Consider the following 13092-nt stretch of genomic DNA (forward strand, 5'->3'; position numbering starts at 1 on the left):
GAAAAAATCAGTCAGTGAAAGACAAATACCATGTGATTTCTCTCATACGTGGAACCTAAAAACACAAAGCAAAATGAACAAACATAAAACAGAAGCAGACTCACAGGTACGGAGGACAAATTGAAGTTGCCGGAAGGGAGTGGGGTATGAGGAGATGAGTGAAATAGCTGAGGGAGGTACAAAGCTACATTCATAGAATAAAGAAGTCAAAGGGATGTAATGAGTAGCATAGGGAATACAGTCAATAATATTGCAATAACTTTGTATGGCAACAGTTGGTACTTAGGCTTGGTGGTCATTTTCTAATGCCTAAAAATACCAAACCATTGTATTATACACATGAAACTAATATAATGTTGTAAGTCAATTATGTTTCATTTAGAAAAAAAGTGAATCTTTTCTTGTTCATCTGTACTTTTTTGGGTGGGAACAAGAGAGTGCAGCACAGCTATATTTTAGACTTTCAAAAAGACTGATGGATTTCCAGACTAAAATATTTAAAACTTGAAGTTGCTTTCTGTTTAAGAGAAACACTGTTGTCTCAAAGAGGGCAAATGTACAAGTAGAGAATATGAGTAAATAAATGTTTTTTGAGAAAGGATTTGAATCTTGGTCACCCTTTAATTATTAGTGTTCTCTGTCAGTTTCAGAAATGATAGGGGGTGAGGCAGGGGGAAGAAGAGTGTGTTTAGCATTTCCAAGTACGCTAAATTGGAATATTTACTACATTAATTACTCAAGATGATTAGGATAAATTTCAGGAAGATTTCTCTTTTTTTGGGATTCCCTGGTAGCTCAGCTGGTAAAGAATCCACCTGAAGTGCAGGAGACCCTGGTTCGATTCCTGGGTTGGGACGATCCGCTGGAGAAGGAATAGGCTACCCACCCCAGTATTCTTGGGCTTCCCTGGTGGCTCAGCTGGAAAAGAATCCGCCTGCAGTGCAGGAGACCTGGGTTCTATCCCTGAGTTGGGAAGATCCCCTGGAGAAGGGAACTTACACCCACTCCACTATTATGGCCAGGAGAATTCCATGGACTGTGTAGTCCATGGGGTCACAAGGAGTCCCACACAACTGAGTGACTTTTGCTTCAGTTCAGCAGGGTCTTCGTTGCTGTGTGGGCTTTGCTTTAGTTGCAGCAAGCAGGGGCTAGTCATGGTGTGTGAGCTTCTCGTTGCGATGGCTTCTTCTGTTGCAGAGCATGGACTCTAGCGCACAGGTTCAGTAGTTGTGGCTTGGGCTTAGGTGCTCTGGGGCATGTGGGATCTTCCCCATCAGTCTCTCCTGCACTGGCAGGCAGGTTCTTTACTGCTGAGCCACCAGGGAAGCCCTTATGAGTAGAAAAAACGGGTAAGTGATAAACTGCTTATTGACAAAGTATAGGGTAAGATAAGACCCAGGTGGTGGCTTTTGAGTCATGATATGGCTTAAAATAGAGACTTAAAGGAGGTGATTTTAAGTCAAAACAAAACCCCCAAACCCTCATTTGAACCAAGTAGAAAATAGAGATGGACCTTGTTATCCTGAGAGGTAGCATAAGCCAAAGATACTTAGACATATGCTGACACCTAGTAAATATATGAATTTTTTTTCTCTTTTATAATCTTTCCCTATTCCCAGGTCAGAAGTAGCCCTGAACCTCTGAAGGCTATAGAACAGGAGGTGAGAATGGGCTTTCAAAACATTTTGCAAAAAGTAGATGAAAGTGATTAACTTTTGGTTACTTCCTCAACTGCCGCTCTCAAGATATCAAGTGCTCAGTTTGGAAGACTACTGATGTTATTCACTGAGTGAGTGAAAGTCGCTCAGTCATGTCTGATTCTTTGTGACCCCGTGGACTATACAGTCTATGGAATTCTTCAGGCCAGAATACTGGAGTGGGTAGCCTTTTCCTTTTCCAGGGGATCTTCCCCTGCAGGGATCAAACCCAGGTCTCCTGTATTGCAGGCGGATTTTTTTTTTACCAGCTGAGCCACCAAGGAAACCCACTGAAATGAAAAAAAAATTATTTCTTCTATGGTGGTTGCTGGGGCTTTACTGTAATCTCTAAAGGAGAGAAAAGAATAAGTAAATCCTATGGAAGTTCAGCTTATTTCTCTTTATACAGCTCTGGGTAAGAAGACTTCTATGTTTGCACAAGTACCATCCTCGGGGCAGAATGTACACAACTTGAAAGTATCCTGGAGACAGCCTAGTAAGTCATTTTACCATGGGCTGCCTCTCTAGCTGAACAGATTTGTTTAGCGCCTGTCGGGGCACCATTCAGCAAACATCTTTTGAGAGCCTACTTCATGTCAGGCTTGATGTGCTAGGCACTGGGGATATAAGGACAAAATAAGACTGTGTCCTACCCACTAGATCAGGTTTAACCAGGGTAAGGCCATCACCTGGTTCATAACGGTGGAACCAGTATCATTTTCAGAAATATCTTCAGAAGTAGGTCATCTTTGCCTCTGTTTTAATAAGCTAAATTTTTTTGACCCTGTAGTATAACTTAGAGCTAGACTTATGTCATCTCAGTGATTCTCAGTGTTTCTTTGGGTCACGGATTCCTCTAGGAATCAGATTAAAGTTTTGAAGCTCTCTAGAAAATACATGTATACACAGAATTTTGTGATCCTGTTTGTCTTTTACTTAGATTAAGCTTAAAATCTTTGACACTAAAGACAGGTTTATATAGCAGAGTTACTTGCCCTCTTTTTTAGCTTATTTCAGATGAAATCAGGCAAGCTGCGTAAGAAAACACTATATTAGAACATTTCTAAATTGTCCTTAATTGACTGATTTCTTTTTATAGTTGTGAACTTACTTTATAGTCTCTCTGAATATAACTAGCAATGGGACAATGGCAGATAATATGTGACATGTATATTCTGTACAGTACTGGGTATGCGAGGCATTGATGAATGGAACAGTTGAAAGTATTTTGTAAAGGTGTATAGCCTTCTAGCCTGATATCTAAAGCCAGTAGAAACATAGCACCAAAGACCAGACTGTTTTCACCATGGTATCTCAAGGAAGCTAAAATTAATGCCACCTGTTCTCTCTTTTTTTCCCCATTCTCTTTTTTTGTATGTGTGATTAAAAAAAAAAAAAGCAAAGTTTACTACTGTAACCATTTTAACTATACACTACAGTAGTGTCAAGACTAGTCATATTGTTGTGAAACAGATTGCTAGAGCTTTTTTATCATGCACATCTGAAGCTGTGTACCCATTAAACTCCTCTTTCGGTCCCTCCCCTCAGCACTGTCAGCTACCACTCTACTGAGTGTTTCTATGAATGTGACCACTTTAGATATCTCATGTAAGTGAAATTGTATTGTATCTGTTTTTTTGTGATTGGCTTATTTCACTTAATGAAATAATGTCCTCAAGATTCATCCATGTTGTATCAAGGAAATCACAGGATTTCCTTCCATTTTAAAGCTGAATAATATTCTGTTTGTGTGTGTGTGTGTATACATATATATACATGCATATATATATATTTATACACCACATTTTGTTTATACATTTCATCCCTCGTTGGACATTTGGGTCACTTCCACTTGTTGATTACTATGAATAGTTCTGCTGTGAATGTGAGTGTGTAAATATCTCTTTGAATCCCTGTCTCCAGATCTTTTGGTTTTATAAGCAGGAGGGGTAGTGCTGGATCATACGGTGGTTCTATTTTTAATTTTATAAGGAAATGTTACACTGTTTTCCATAGCAGTTGCACCATCATATCACCCCACCAGCAGTACACAGGGGTCCTAGTTTCTTCACATCTAACCAGGACTTGTTATCTTGCACAGCACTTGTAGTTACAGCATTGGAACCCCAAGTCAGGTTCCTTAGTTTTGTGGGCATTGTTTAGTGACTTGAAAGCCTATAATAGAGTTTCTTGAAGATTGAAAGACTTTGAGTGGGGTTACAAAACAAGTACATTTATTAGAAAGAGACTTGACCACCCAGTAAGTCTCCACTTACGGCACCTACGTGTGTCATTGAAGAGGACATCTTAATGACGTCAGGTAATTCAAATTGTTAGGCTGGTGGTCTTCAGATAGATAAAGCAGCATTTGTAGTCAAAATTGGTAGCTGAAACAGTACAGCCTGACATAGAGCAACATAAAATAGGAATTAGAGGTCTCTTGATGTCACAGATTGAATATAAAATAATAGCATGCAACTCCCCTACAGCTTCACATTAAATAATTCATATCAATGCTTCCAGGTTCCATTTAGGTCCTAGTAAAAATTTTTCCTCATTTTGTACCTGGAGTCTTATGGACTTACTGTTAACCAGTGATACATTTTATATTTAACAACAGGCTAATATTTAGGATTGTCTTTCTTCCTTCTATCTTTAGATGGATGCATTGTTAGTGACGAAATTTCATAATTTCTTCCATAGGAGAAAAAAATACTGTGCCTTCAGTCAAACACTGTGGCAGAGACTTTTCATTCCATTTGTTTATTGTTCAGTCGCTCAGTCATGTCTGACACTTTGTGACCTCATGGACTGCAGCATGCCACGCTTCCCTGTCCTTCCCTATCTCTAGGGGTTTGCTCATACTCATGTCTGTGCAGTCAGTGATGGCATCCAGCCATCTCATACTTTGATACCCCTTTCTCTTCCTGCCCTCAATCTTTCCCGGCATCAGGATCTTTTCCAGTGAGTCGGTTCTTTGCATCACATGGCCAAAATATTGGCACTTCAGCTTCTGCATCTTTCCTTCCACTGAATATTCAGGGTTGATGTTCTTTAGGATTGACTGGTTTGATTTCCTTGCAGTCCAAGGGACTCTCAAGAATCTTCTCCAGCACCGCAGTTTGAAAGTATCAATTCTTTGGCATCAGCCTTCTTTATGGTTCAACTCTCACATCCATACATGACTGCTGGAAAAACCATAGCTTTGACCATACAGACCTTTGTTGGCAAAGTGATGACTGTGTTTTAATATGCTTTCTAGGTTTGTCATTACTTTTCTTCCAAGGAGCAAGCATCTTTTAATTTCATGGCTGCAGTCTCAGTCCCACAGTGATTGTTTGACCCCAAGAAAATAAAGTCTGTCACTGTTTCCATTTTTTCCCTATCTATTTGTCATGAAGTGATGGGACCAGATGCCATGAACTTAGTTTTTTGAATGTTGGGTTTTAAGCCAGCTTTTTCATTCTGGTCTTTCACCTTCATCAAGAGGCTCTTTAATTGCTCTTTGTTTTCTGCCATTAGGGTGGTGTCACCTGCATAACTACCACACAATTGGGCTCATTTCACATAATAGCAAAGTTATGCTCAAAATCTTTAAAGCTAGGCTTCAGCAGTACTTGAACCAAGAACTTCCAAGTGTACAAACTGTATTTCCAAGAGGGAGAAGTACCAGAGATCAAATTGCTAATATTTGTTAGATCATGGAGAAAGCAAGGGAGTTCCAGAAAAACATCTACTTCTGCTTCACTGACTATGCTAAAGCTTTTGACTATGTGGATCACAGGTGTGGAAAATTCTTCTACTGATAGGAGTACCAGGCTATATTACCTGCCTCCTGAGAAACCACTATATGGGTCAAGAGGAAACAGTTAGAACCAGATACGAAACAACTGACTGGTTCAAAATTGGGAACAATTGACCGTTCAAATATTGTCATTCTGCTTATTTAACTTACATGCAGAGTACATCATGTGAAATGCTGGGCAGGAGGAAACAGAAGCTAGAATCAAGAAATATAAACAACTTCAGATATGCAGATGATACCGCTCTGATGGCAGAAAGTGAAGAGGAACTAAAGAGCCTCTTGCTGAGGATAAAAGAGGAGTAAAAAAGCTGGCTTAAAACTCAACATTCAAAAATCTAAGATCATGGCATCTGGTCCCATCACTTCATGACAAATAGAAGGGGAAAAAGTGGAAGCAGTCACAGATTTTATTTTCTTGGGCTTCAGAATCAGTGTGGATGGTAACTGCGGCCATGAAATTAAAAGACAGTTGCTCTACAAGCCTAGACAGCATATTGAATAGCAGAGACATCACTTTGCCAGCAAAGGTCTGAATAGTCAAAGCTATGGTTTTTCTAGTAGTCATGTACGGATGTGACCTTAGAGTTGGACCATAAAGAAGGCTGAGCATGAATATGAATTGATGCTTTCCAATTGTGGTGCTAGAGAAGACTCTTCAGAGTCCCTTGGACTGCAAGGAGATCAAACCAGGCAATCTGAAGGAAGCGAGCCCTGAATATTCATTGGAAGGACTGATGCTGAAGCTGGAGCTTCAGTACTTTAACCTCCTGATTCTAAGAGCTGACTCATTGGAAAAGACACTGATGCTGGGAAAGATTGAGGGCAGGAGGAGAAGAGGGCAACAGAGGATGAGAAGGTTAGATAGTATCACCAACTTAATGGACATGAATTTGAGCAAACTCTGGGAGATGGTGAAGGACAGGGAAGCCTGGAGTGCTGCAGTCCATGAGGTCACAAAGAGCTGGATATGACTGAGCTACCGAATAATAACAACAGCCACATAGTACATCTTCAAGTGTTTTGAGACAAGTCTTCATTATCAAATGACTGTGCAAATTAGAACTGCCATTATAAACTCTGATGATGACATTAGTGTATACTTTTATTGATAATACTGCCAGTCCTCCTTTATCTATACTTTTTCTATTTAGAAGAATCTCAACATATGTCTGGAAAAATATTATTACTTAACTAGTACCCAGTTACTTGAAAACAAACTACAGAGATTATTTGTTGATTACCTTTGGTAATAAGTGACTTAACTAGTTTTTAACAGAATTTTCTCTCAAGTTTATTAACCTATTTAAAAGGCCATTTAAATAAAATACTCATCAAAATGTTTTCCCTAATTATATTTGTAGGATGAACTTTCTGATGTTAGCCAGGGAGGGTCTAAAGCTACCACTCCAGCGTCAACAACTGCTTCAGATGTGGCAGCGATACCTAGCGATACTCCCTTGCATGAGGAGAATGAAGGAATTGTGAAGGCTGCAGATACACCAGATAAGTCAGAGATAAGCAAGCACATTGAAGTACAAGTAGTCCAAGAAACTAGAAACATATCAACAGGTAAGTAGCCTTAGTTTTCTCTATACTGGCAGGGTATTCGGTGAATACAAATGATGCAAATGTGAGAAGGGACATCTCCGGGGTTGTTGCTGCTGCAGATCCATAAAATTGTACTCAGTTGTAAATAAGCCTAAAAGATGTGATGATTAAGTTAAGTTTTAGAGAGTAAAAATGGTGTGGGTAGAGAGTGGCTGGGGTTTGGAAAGCCTGAAAGGCAGGAGGACATTCTTTATCTGTTCCCTGCCATAGGTCATTAGTCTCTGTCCTTAATCTCTTTGTATTTCACCCCTTAAATAAAATGAAAATACTGAGTTCTGGCCTGGTGTACAGTGCATTGTGTCCAAAGTAACACAAATGAAAACTTTTGTTGATTTTTTAATGAAAACTTTGGTTGATTTTTTTTAAATTTCCATATTGACTGTTAATTGAATATATGACCTATTGTCTGTCTAACCTTGTGTTTCTCAGCTCTCTAAAAATTTTTGTGATCAATTGATGTATTTACAACCACAGAAACAATTTTCACATCAGGGGCTGTATGTGTTATATGCGTTATTTTTGTTATCTTGTCCTTTTCTAAGGTTCTGCTGAAAATGAAGAGAAGTCAGAAGTTCAGGCAATCATTGAATCCACTCCTGAGTTGGATATGGACAAAGATCTCAGTGGATATAAAGGCTCAAGGTACTGTTCAGATCTAATTGGGATATCTTACTTCTTTCCCTTTCCCATCTCCCCTAAGCATATTGCTGTTCCCCGGTCTCTGACCAGATAAAGTGCATTCAGATGTTTTGCTGAAGAAATGTTGATGTTATATTTAAGTTTTCTCTTTTTGAAGCCAGACCTTGCACATAATTTACATGTTCTGTGAACTGTTACCTTTGTAGCATCAGGGACTAGAAGCATGCAGAAGGATGGGGGAAAAGGCAGTGAAGGAGTATTCCATAAAGAAATATTCCATGGTTTGTGGAACTTGGGAAAACATAAAAGCAAAAGTGGGGAAAGTATGATTTGAAAAAACCTATTTCTTCCTCCAAATCAGGAAGAAGAGAATGTATTCCCTTCAAAACTATAATGGTTTCATTACTGCAAGAAATTAGTCTCATTTTAGTATCATTTTACATGGGGAGGCTGTTTAGTGATTAGAGGAGAATGGTATGTATCATCTTAATGAAGGTCGTCTGAATTGAAATTCTCCAAGCCAGAATATTGGAGTGGGTAGCTGTTCCCTTCTCCAGGGGATCTTCCCAACCCAGGGATGAAACCCAGGTCTCCTGCATTGCAGGCAGATTTTTTTACCTTCTGAGCTATCAGGAAAACCCTAGGATAAGACTATATGCATTCTAATCCTGACCTGGATTTGAATCTGAAGTACGTTTCTATATCCATGAAAGAGAATTATGATAATACCTTAGATGATTGTAAGGAGTAAATGAATCAATATATGTTAAATCATTGGCAGAGTGCCCAGTTCAATAAAGGTTAGCAGAGAGTCGAACACAACTGAGCGACTGAACCGAACTGAACTGAACATTATTGTTACCATCATATAATTTTATCTTAATTATAACCTTAGGAGACAGATGTCCTTCCCTTCACGTATAAAGAAGCTCAGAGTTGTATACTACTTTGTCCAGACTAACAAGCGGTGGAACTAGCATTCAGTTTAAGACTGATTTCAAAGGCTGTGCCCTATTGAAATATTTTTTTCTTTATTGTTTATTTAAGAAATTAAACGATGCAGTGTATAAAAAGTGAAATTTGCTTTTCCATCCTCTCCTAAACCTACTTATTAACACTTGTGCCCACATCATTTTGAACCTCTTTTTAAAAATCAAAAACATATTTTTATTAGAGTAAAGCATGTATACAGTATTAAGGTTAAATGGTAATAACAAAATACTTCCCTGGTTGCTCGGATGGTAAATAATCTTTCTGCCGTGCAGGAGACCTGGGTTCAGACCCTGAGTCGGGAAGATCCCCTGGGGAAGGGAATGGCTACCCATTCCAGTATTCTTGTCTGGAGAATTCCATGGACAGCGTAGCCTGGCAGGCTATAGTCCATTGGACTGCAAAGACTTGCACACTACTAAGCAGCTAACACATTTTTTTTCAGTGTATGTATGCAGTATTAAGGTCAAATGGTAATACAAAGTATGAAGGGCAGTAGTAGCCCCTTGCCCCTACTGACCCTTCATTTCCATTCTCAAGAGGACATCTCTCACCACCGCTCACGTCACTCTGCGTATTTATCTTTAGGTATCTGAATCACATCTTCATGTGCTATTCTTTGGTCTCTCTCTCCTTCAGTTGGGATTCTGTGAGAAAATCAAGTCCTAATGCCCTACAGCACCCCATTTGTATAGTGAATTAGCTATACTCCTGTGTGTCTGGAACAGTACTAACTATGTATTTTCTTTGAAAAAATAGAGCAAATAATCACTTATCATTTTCTGAATTCTGTGGATCACATTAGGACCACGGGTTTAAAAAAGGCTGCATTATTAGCTATTGACTTTATAGTGAAAGATGACAAGGACATAGCTATATAAACCATCATCTTTCCTTTCATTCTCCCAATATATTTCAGTTTCATTTAAATTAAGATTCACTGTTTGTATCATTATGATTGTATAAATACTAACAACAGCCTACTCACAGATTATGCTATGATTACATTTCCTTTCTTTTACAACTTTGATTTTCTTTAGTTTTTAGTAAAGCCTCAGGGTTTTTTGTTTTTGTTTTATTTCTTTTGCTTAGGTTTCTACATACCTATCACTATTCACTGACAGATACCCAACAAATTATAAATGTAAACATTCTCAAATGGCCAAATATAAAACCAGTTTCTTGGTAGCATCTATTTCCATTCTCCAATGGTAGACTTTATTGTGTTTGCTCTGGTCCTGGAATTTGCTCTCATTTTCTTGCTGGGAATTCTTTTCGTGTCTCTCCTCTGTTCTGTTTCCTGGGCACTATGTCATCTGTTGTTGTTGTTGTTGGGTTGCTTAGTCACGTCTGACACTCTGCGACCCCATGGACCTGTCCTTCACCATCTCCTGGAGCTTGCTTAAACTCATGTGCGTTGAGTCAGTGATGCCATTCAACCATCTCATCCTTTGTCACCCCCTCTTTTCCTGCCTTCTGTCTTTCCCAGCATCAGGGTCTTTTTCAATGAATTGGCTCTGCACATCAGGTAGCCAAAGGATTGGAGCTTCAGCTTCAGCATCAGTCCCTTCCAGTGAATATTCAGGGTTGATTTCCTTTAGGATTGACTGATTTGATCTCCTTACAGTTCACAGGATTCTCAAGAGTCTTCTTTAGCACTACAGTTCGAAAGCATCAGTTCTGTGCTCAGCCTTCTTTATGGTCCAACTCTCACATCCATACATGATAACTGGAAAAACCATAGCTTTGACTAGATGGACTTTTGTCCACAAAGTAATGTCCCTGCTTTTTAATACACTCTCCAGGTTTGTCATGGCTTTTCTTCCAAGGAGCAAATGCCTGGCTGCAGTCACCATCCCACAGTGATTTTGGAGCCCAAGAAGGAAAATAAAGTCTGTCACTGTTTCCATTGTTTCCCTGTCTATTTGCCATGAAGTGATGGGACCAGATGCCATGATCTTAGTTTTCTGAATGTTGAGTTTTAAGCCAACTTTTTCACTCTCTTTCACTTTCATCAAGAGGCTCTTTAGTCCTCTTCGCTTTCTGCCATAAGGACATTGTCATCAGCATATCTGAGATTATTGATATTTCTCCCAGCAATCTTGATTCTAGTTCATGCTTCATCCAGCCCAGCATTTTGCATGATGTACTCTGCATATAAGTTAAATAAGCAGGGTGACAATATAGAGCCTTAACATACTCTTTTCCCACTTGGAACCAGTCTGTTGTTCATGTCTGGTTCTAACTGTTGCTTCTTGACCTGCATACAGGTTTCTCAGGAGGCAGGTCAGGTGGTCTGGTATTCCCATCTCTTGAGGAACTTTCCATAGTTTGTTGTGATCCACACAGTCAAAGGCTTTAGCCTAGTCAGTGAAGCAGAAGTAGATGTTTTTCTGGAATTCTCTTGCTTTTTTGATGATCCAGTAGATGTTGGCAATTTGATCTCTGGTTCCTCTCTGACTTTTCTAAATCTAGCTTGTATATCTGGAAGTTCTTGGTTCACATACTGTTCAAGCCTAGCTTGAAGGATTTGGAGCATGACCTTGCTAGCATGTGAAATGAGTGCTAGCATGTAGCTTGAGCATTCTTTGGCATTGTCCTTCTTTCGGATTGGAATGAAAACTGAACTTTTCCAGTCCTGTGGCCATTGCCGAGTTTCCAAATTTGCTGGCCTATCGAGTGAAGCACTTTAACAGCATCATCTTTTAGGACTTGAAATAGCTCAGCTGGAATTCCTTAACTCCGCTAGCCTTGTTTTTAGTGATACCTCCTAAGGCCCACTTGATTTTGCACTCCAGGATGTCTGGCTCTAGGTGAGTGATCACACCATCACAGTTATCCAGGTCACTGAGATCTTTTTTTTGTATGTGTATGTATTTATTTTTTTTAGTGTGTGTCTTTATTGTTATGTGTATCTTCTGTGTATTCTTGCCACCTCTTCGGCTTCATGTCATCTTGCTTCTTGACTTATGCCTTTGTTTTGGCAGAACATATTCCTACTTGCCTTCCTGGAAAAGGCTGTTTGCAACTAAGATTTTTGAGAACTTGAATGTGATATATGTCATTTAAAGGGATGATTCATAGTTTGATTGAATACAGAATTCTATATTGGAAAATCTTCGTAAGTTTTCCTTCACAATTGTGAAGACATTAATTCATTATCATGGTCAGTTTGGAGTGTTGCTATGTGGACTCTTGCTTTTTTATATATATTCTTTGTAAGCTTTAGGATATTTGTCCCTATTTGTTGTTGCTTTGTTTTTTCCTTTCTAAAAATCCATGGTGATGTAGGGGTCTTCTTCTGTGTCTGAGGTAATGTGTTTCATCTGCAAATTTTTATTTCCAGTTGAGAACTTTTTTCTTTATTTGTCTTTGTCTTCTCTCTTTCTGGAGCTGTTAGGTAGATACTGAACATTCTGAACTGACACTCATAAATCCCTTTTCCCTCTTTTTTTCTATCTCTTCTATTTTTGTTGTAATTACTGGATGATTTCCCCAACTTTATCTCTCAACTGTCATCATTTTTTTTCCTTAAAAGCTTTTTCTTGGATGGTTACTTTTTATAACATCCTACAATTCTCTTGTGGATGTAGCTTTATTATGAAAATAAAATTATTGTGGGTTTGTTTTTTTTCCCAAATTTTTGCTGCTATTTGCATTCATTGTCTCCTTTTATTCTCAGTACCCTATCACAGTCCATGACTTTGGGGCTTTAAATTTTATAATGGAGGCTTTCTTTGGGTGTCTGGTGCTTTTTGGCTGTTTTGCTCATACTTAAGTAAAAGATTAAAAAGAGATGGCATGACTACACAGAAGAATTATATACAGAAAAGGTCTTAATGACCCAGATAACCACGATGGTGTGGTCACTCACCTAGAGCCTGACATCCTGGAGTGCAAAGTCAAGTGGGCCTTAGGAAACATTACTAAAAATAATGCTAGTGGAGGTGATGAAATTCCAGCTGAGCTGTTAAAATTGCTAAAAGATGGTGCTGATAAAATACTGTACTCAATATACCAGCAAATCTGGAAGACTCAGCAGTGGCCACAGGACTGGAAAAGGCCAGTTTTCATTATAATCCCAAAGAAAGACAGTGCCAAAGAATGGACAAAATACCGTGCATTGGTGCTCCTTTTGCATGACAGTAAGATTATGCTCAAAATCCTTCCGGCTAGGTTTTGTTGTACATGACCTGAAAACTTCTTTAACTCAATGAAAACTACGAGCCATGCCATGTAGGGCCACCCAAGACGGACAGGTCATGGTGGAGAGTGCTGACAAAACGTGGTCCACTGGAGAAGGGAATGGCAAACCACTTCAGTATTCTTGTATGGAGAACCCCATGAGCAGTA

At 39.1% G+C, this 13092-nt stretch overlaps 1 protein-coding gene across 8 annotated transcripts in view; it reads left to right on the forward strand.

Moving 5' to 3' along the window:
* SPAG9 (sperm associated antigen 9) overlaps positions 1 to 13092 on the forward strand; it is a 156742-nt gene that overhangs the window by 93936 nt on the left and 49714 nt on the right. For 4 of the 8 annotated variants that reach the window (XM_018064845.1, XM_018064848.1, XM_018064846.1 and 1 more), the window contains 3 exons: positions 1620 to 1661; positions 6864 to 7071; positions 7653 to 7752. In XM_018064845.1, coding sequence (XP_017920334.1) covers positions 1620 to 1661; positions 6864 to 7071; positions 7653 to 7752 — 350 coding nt within the window. The remainder of the gene's footprint in view (positions 1 to 1619; positions 1662 to 6863; positions 7072 to 7652; positions 7753 to 13092) is intronic. The other 4 variants (XM_018064847.1, XM_018064849.1, XM_018064853.1 and 1 more) reach the window with 1 other exon arrangement.

Source organism: Capra hircus, chromosome 19 (genome assembly GCF_001704415.2).
Source record: "Capra hircus breed San Clemente chromosome 19, ASM170441v1, whole genome shotgun sequence".
NCBI lineage: Eukaryota > Metazoa > Chordata > Mammalia > Artiodactyla > Bovidae > Capra > Capra hircus.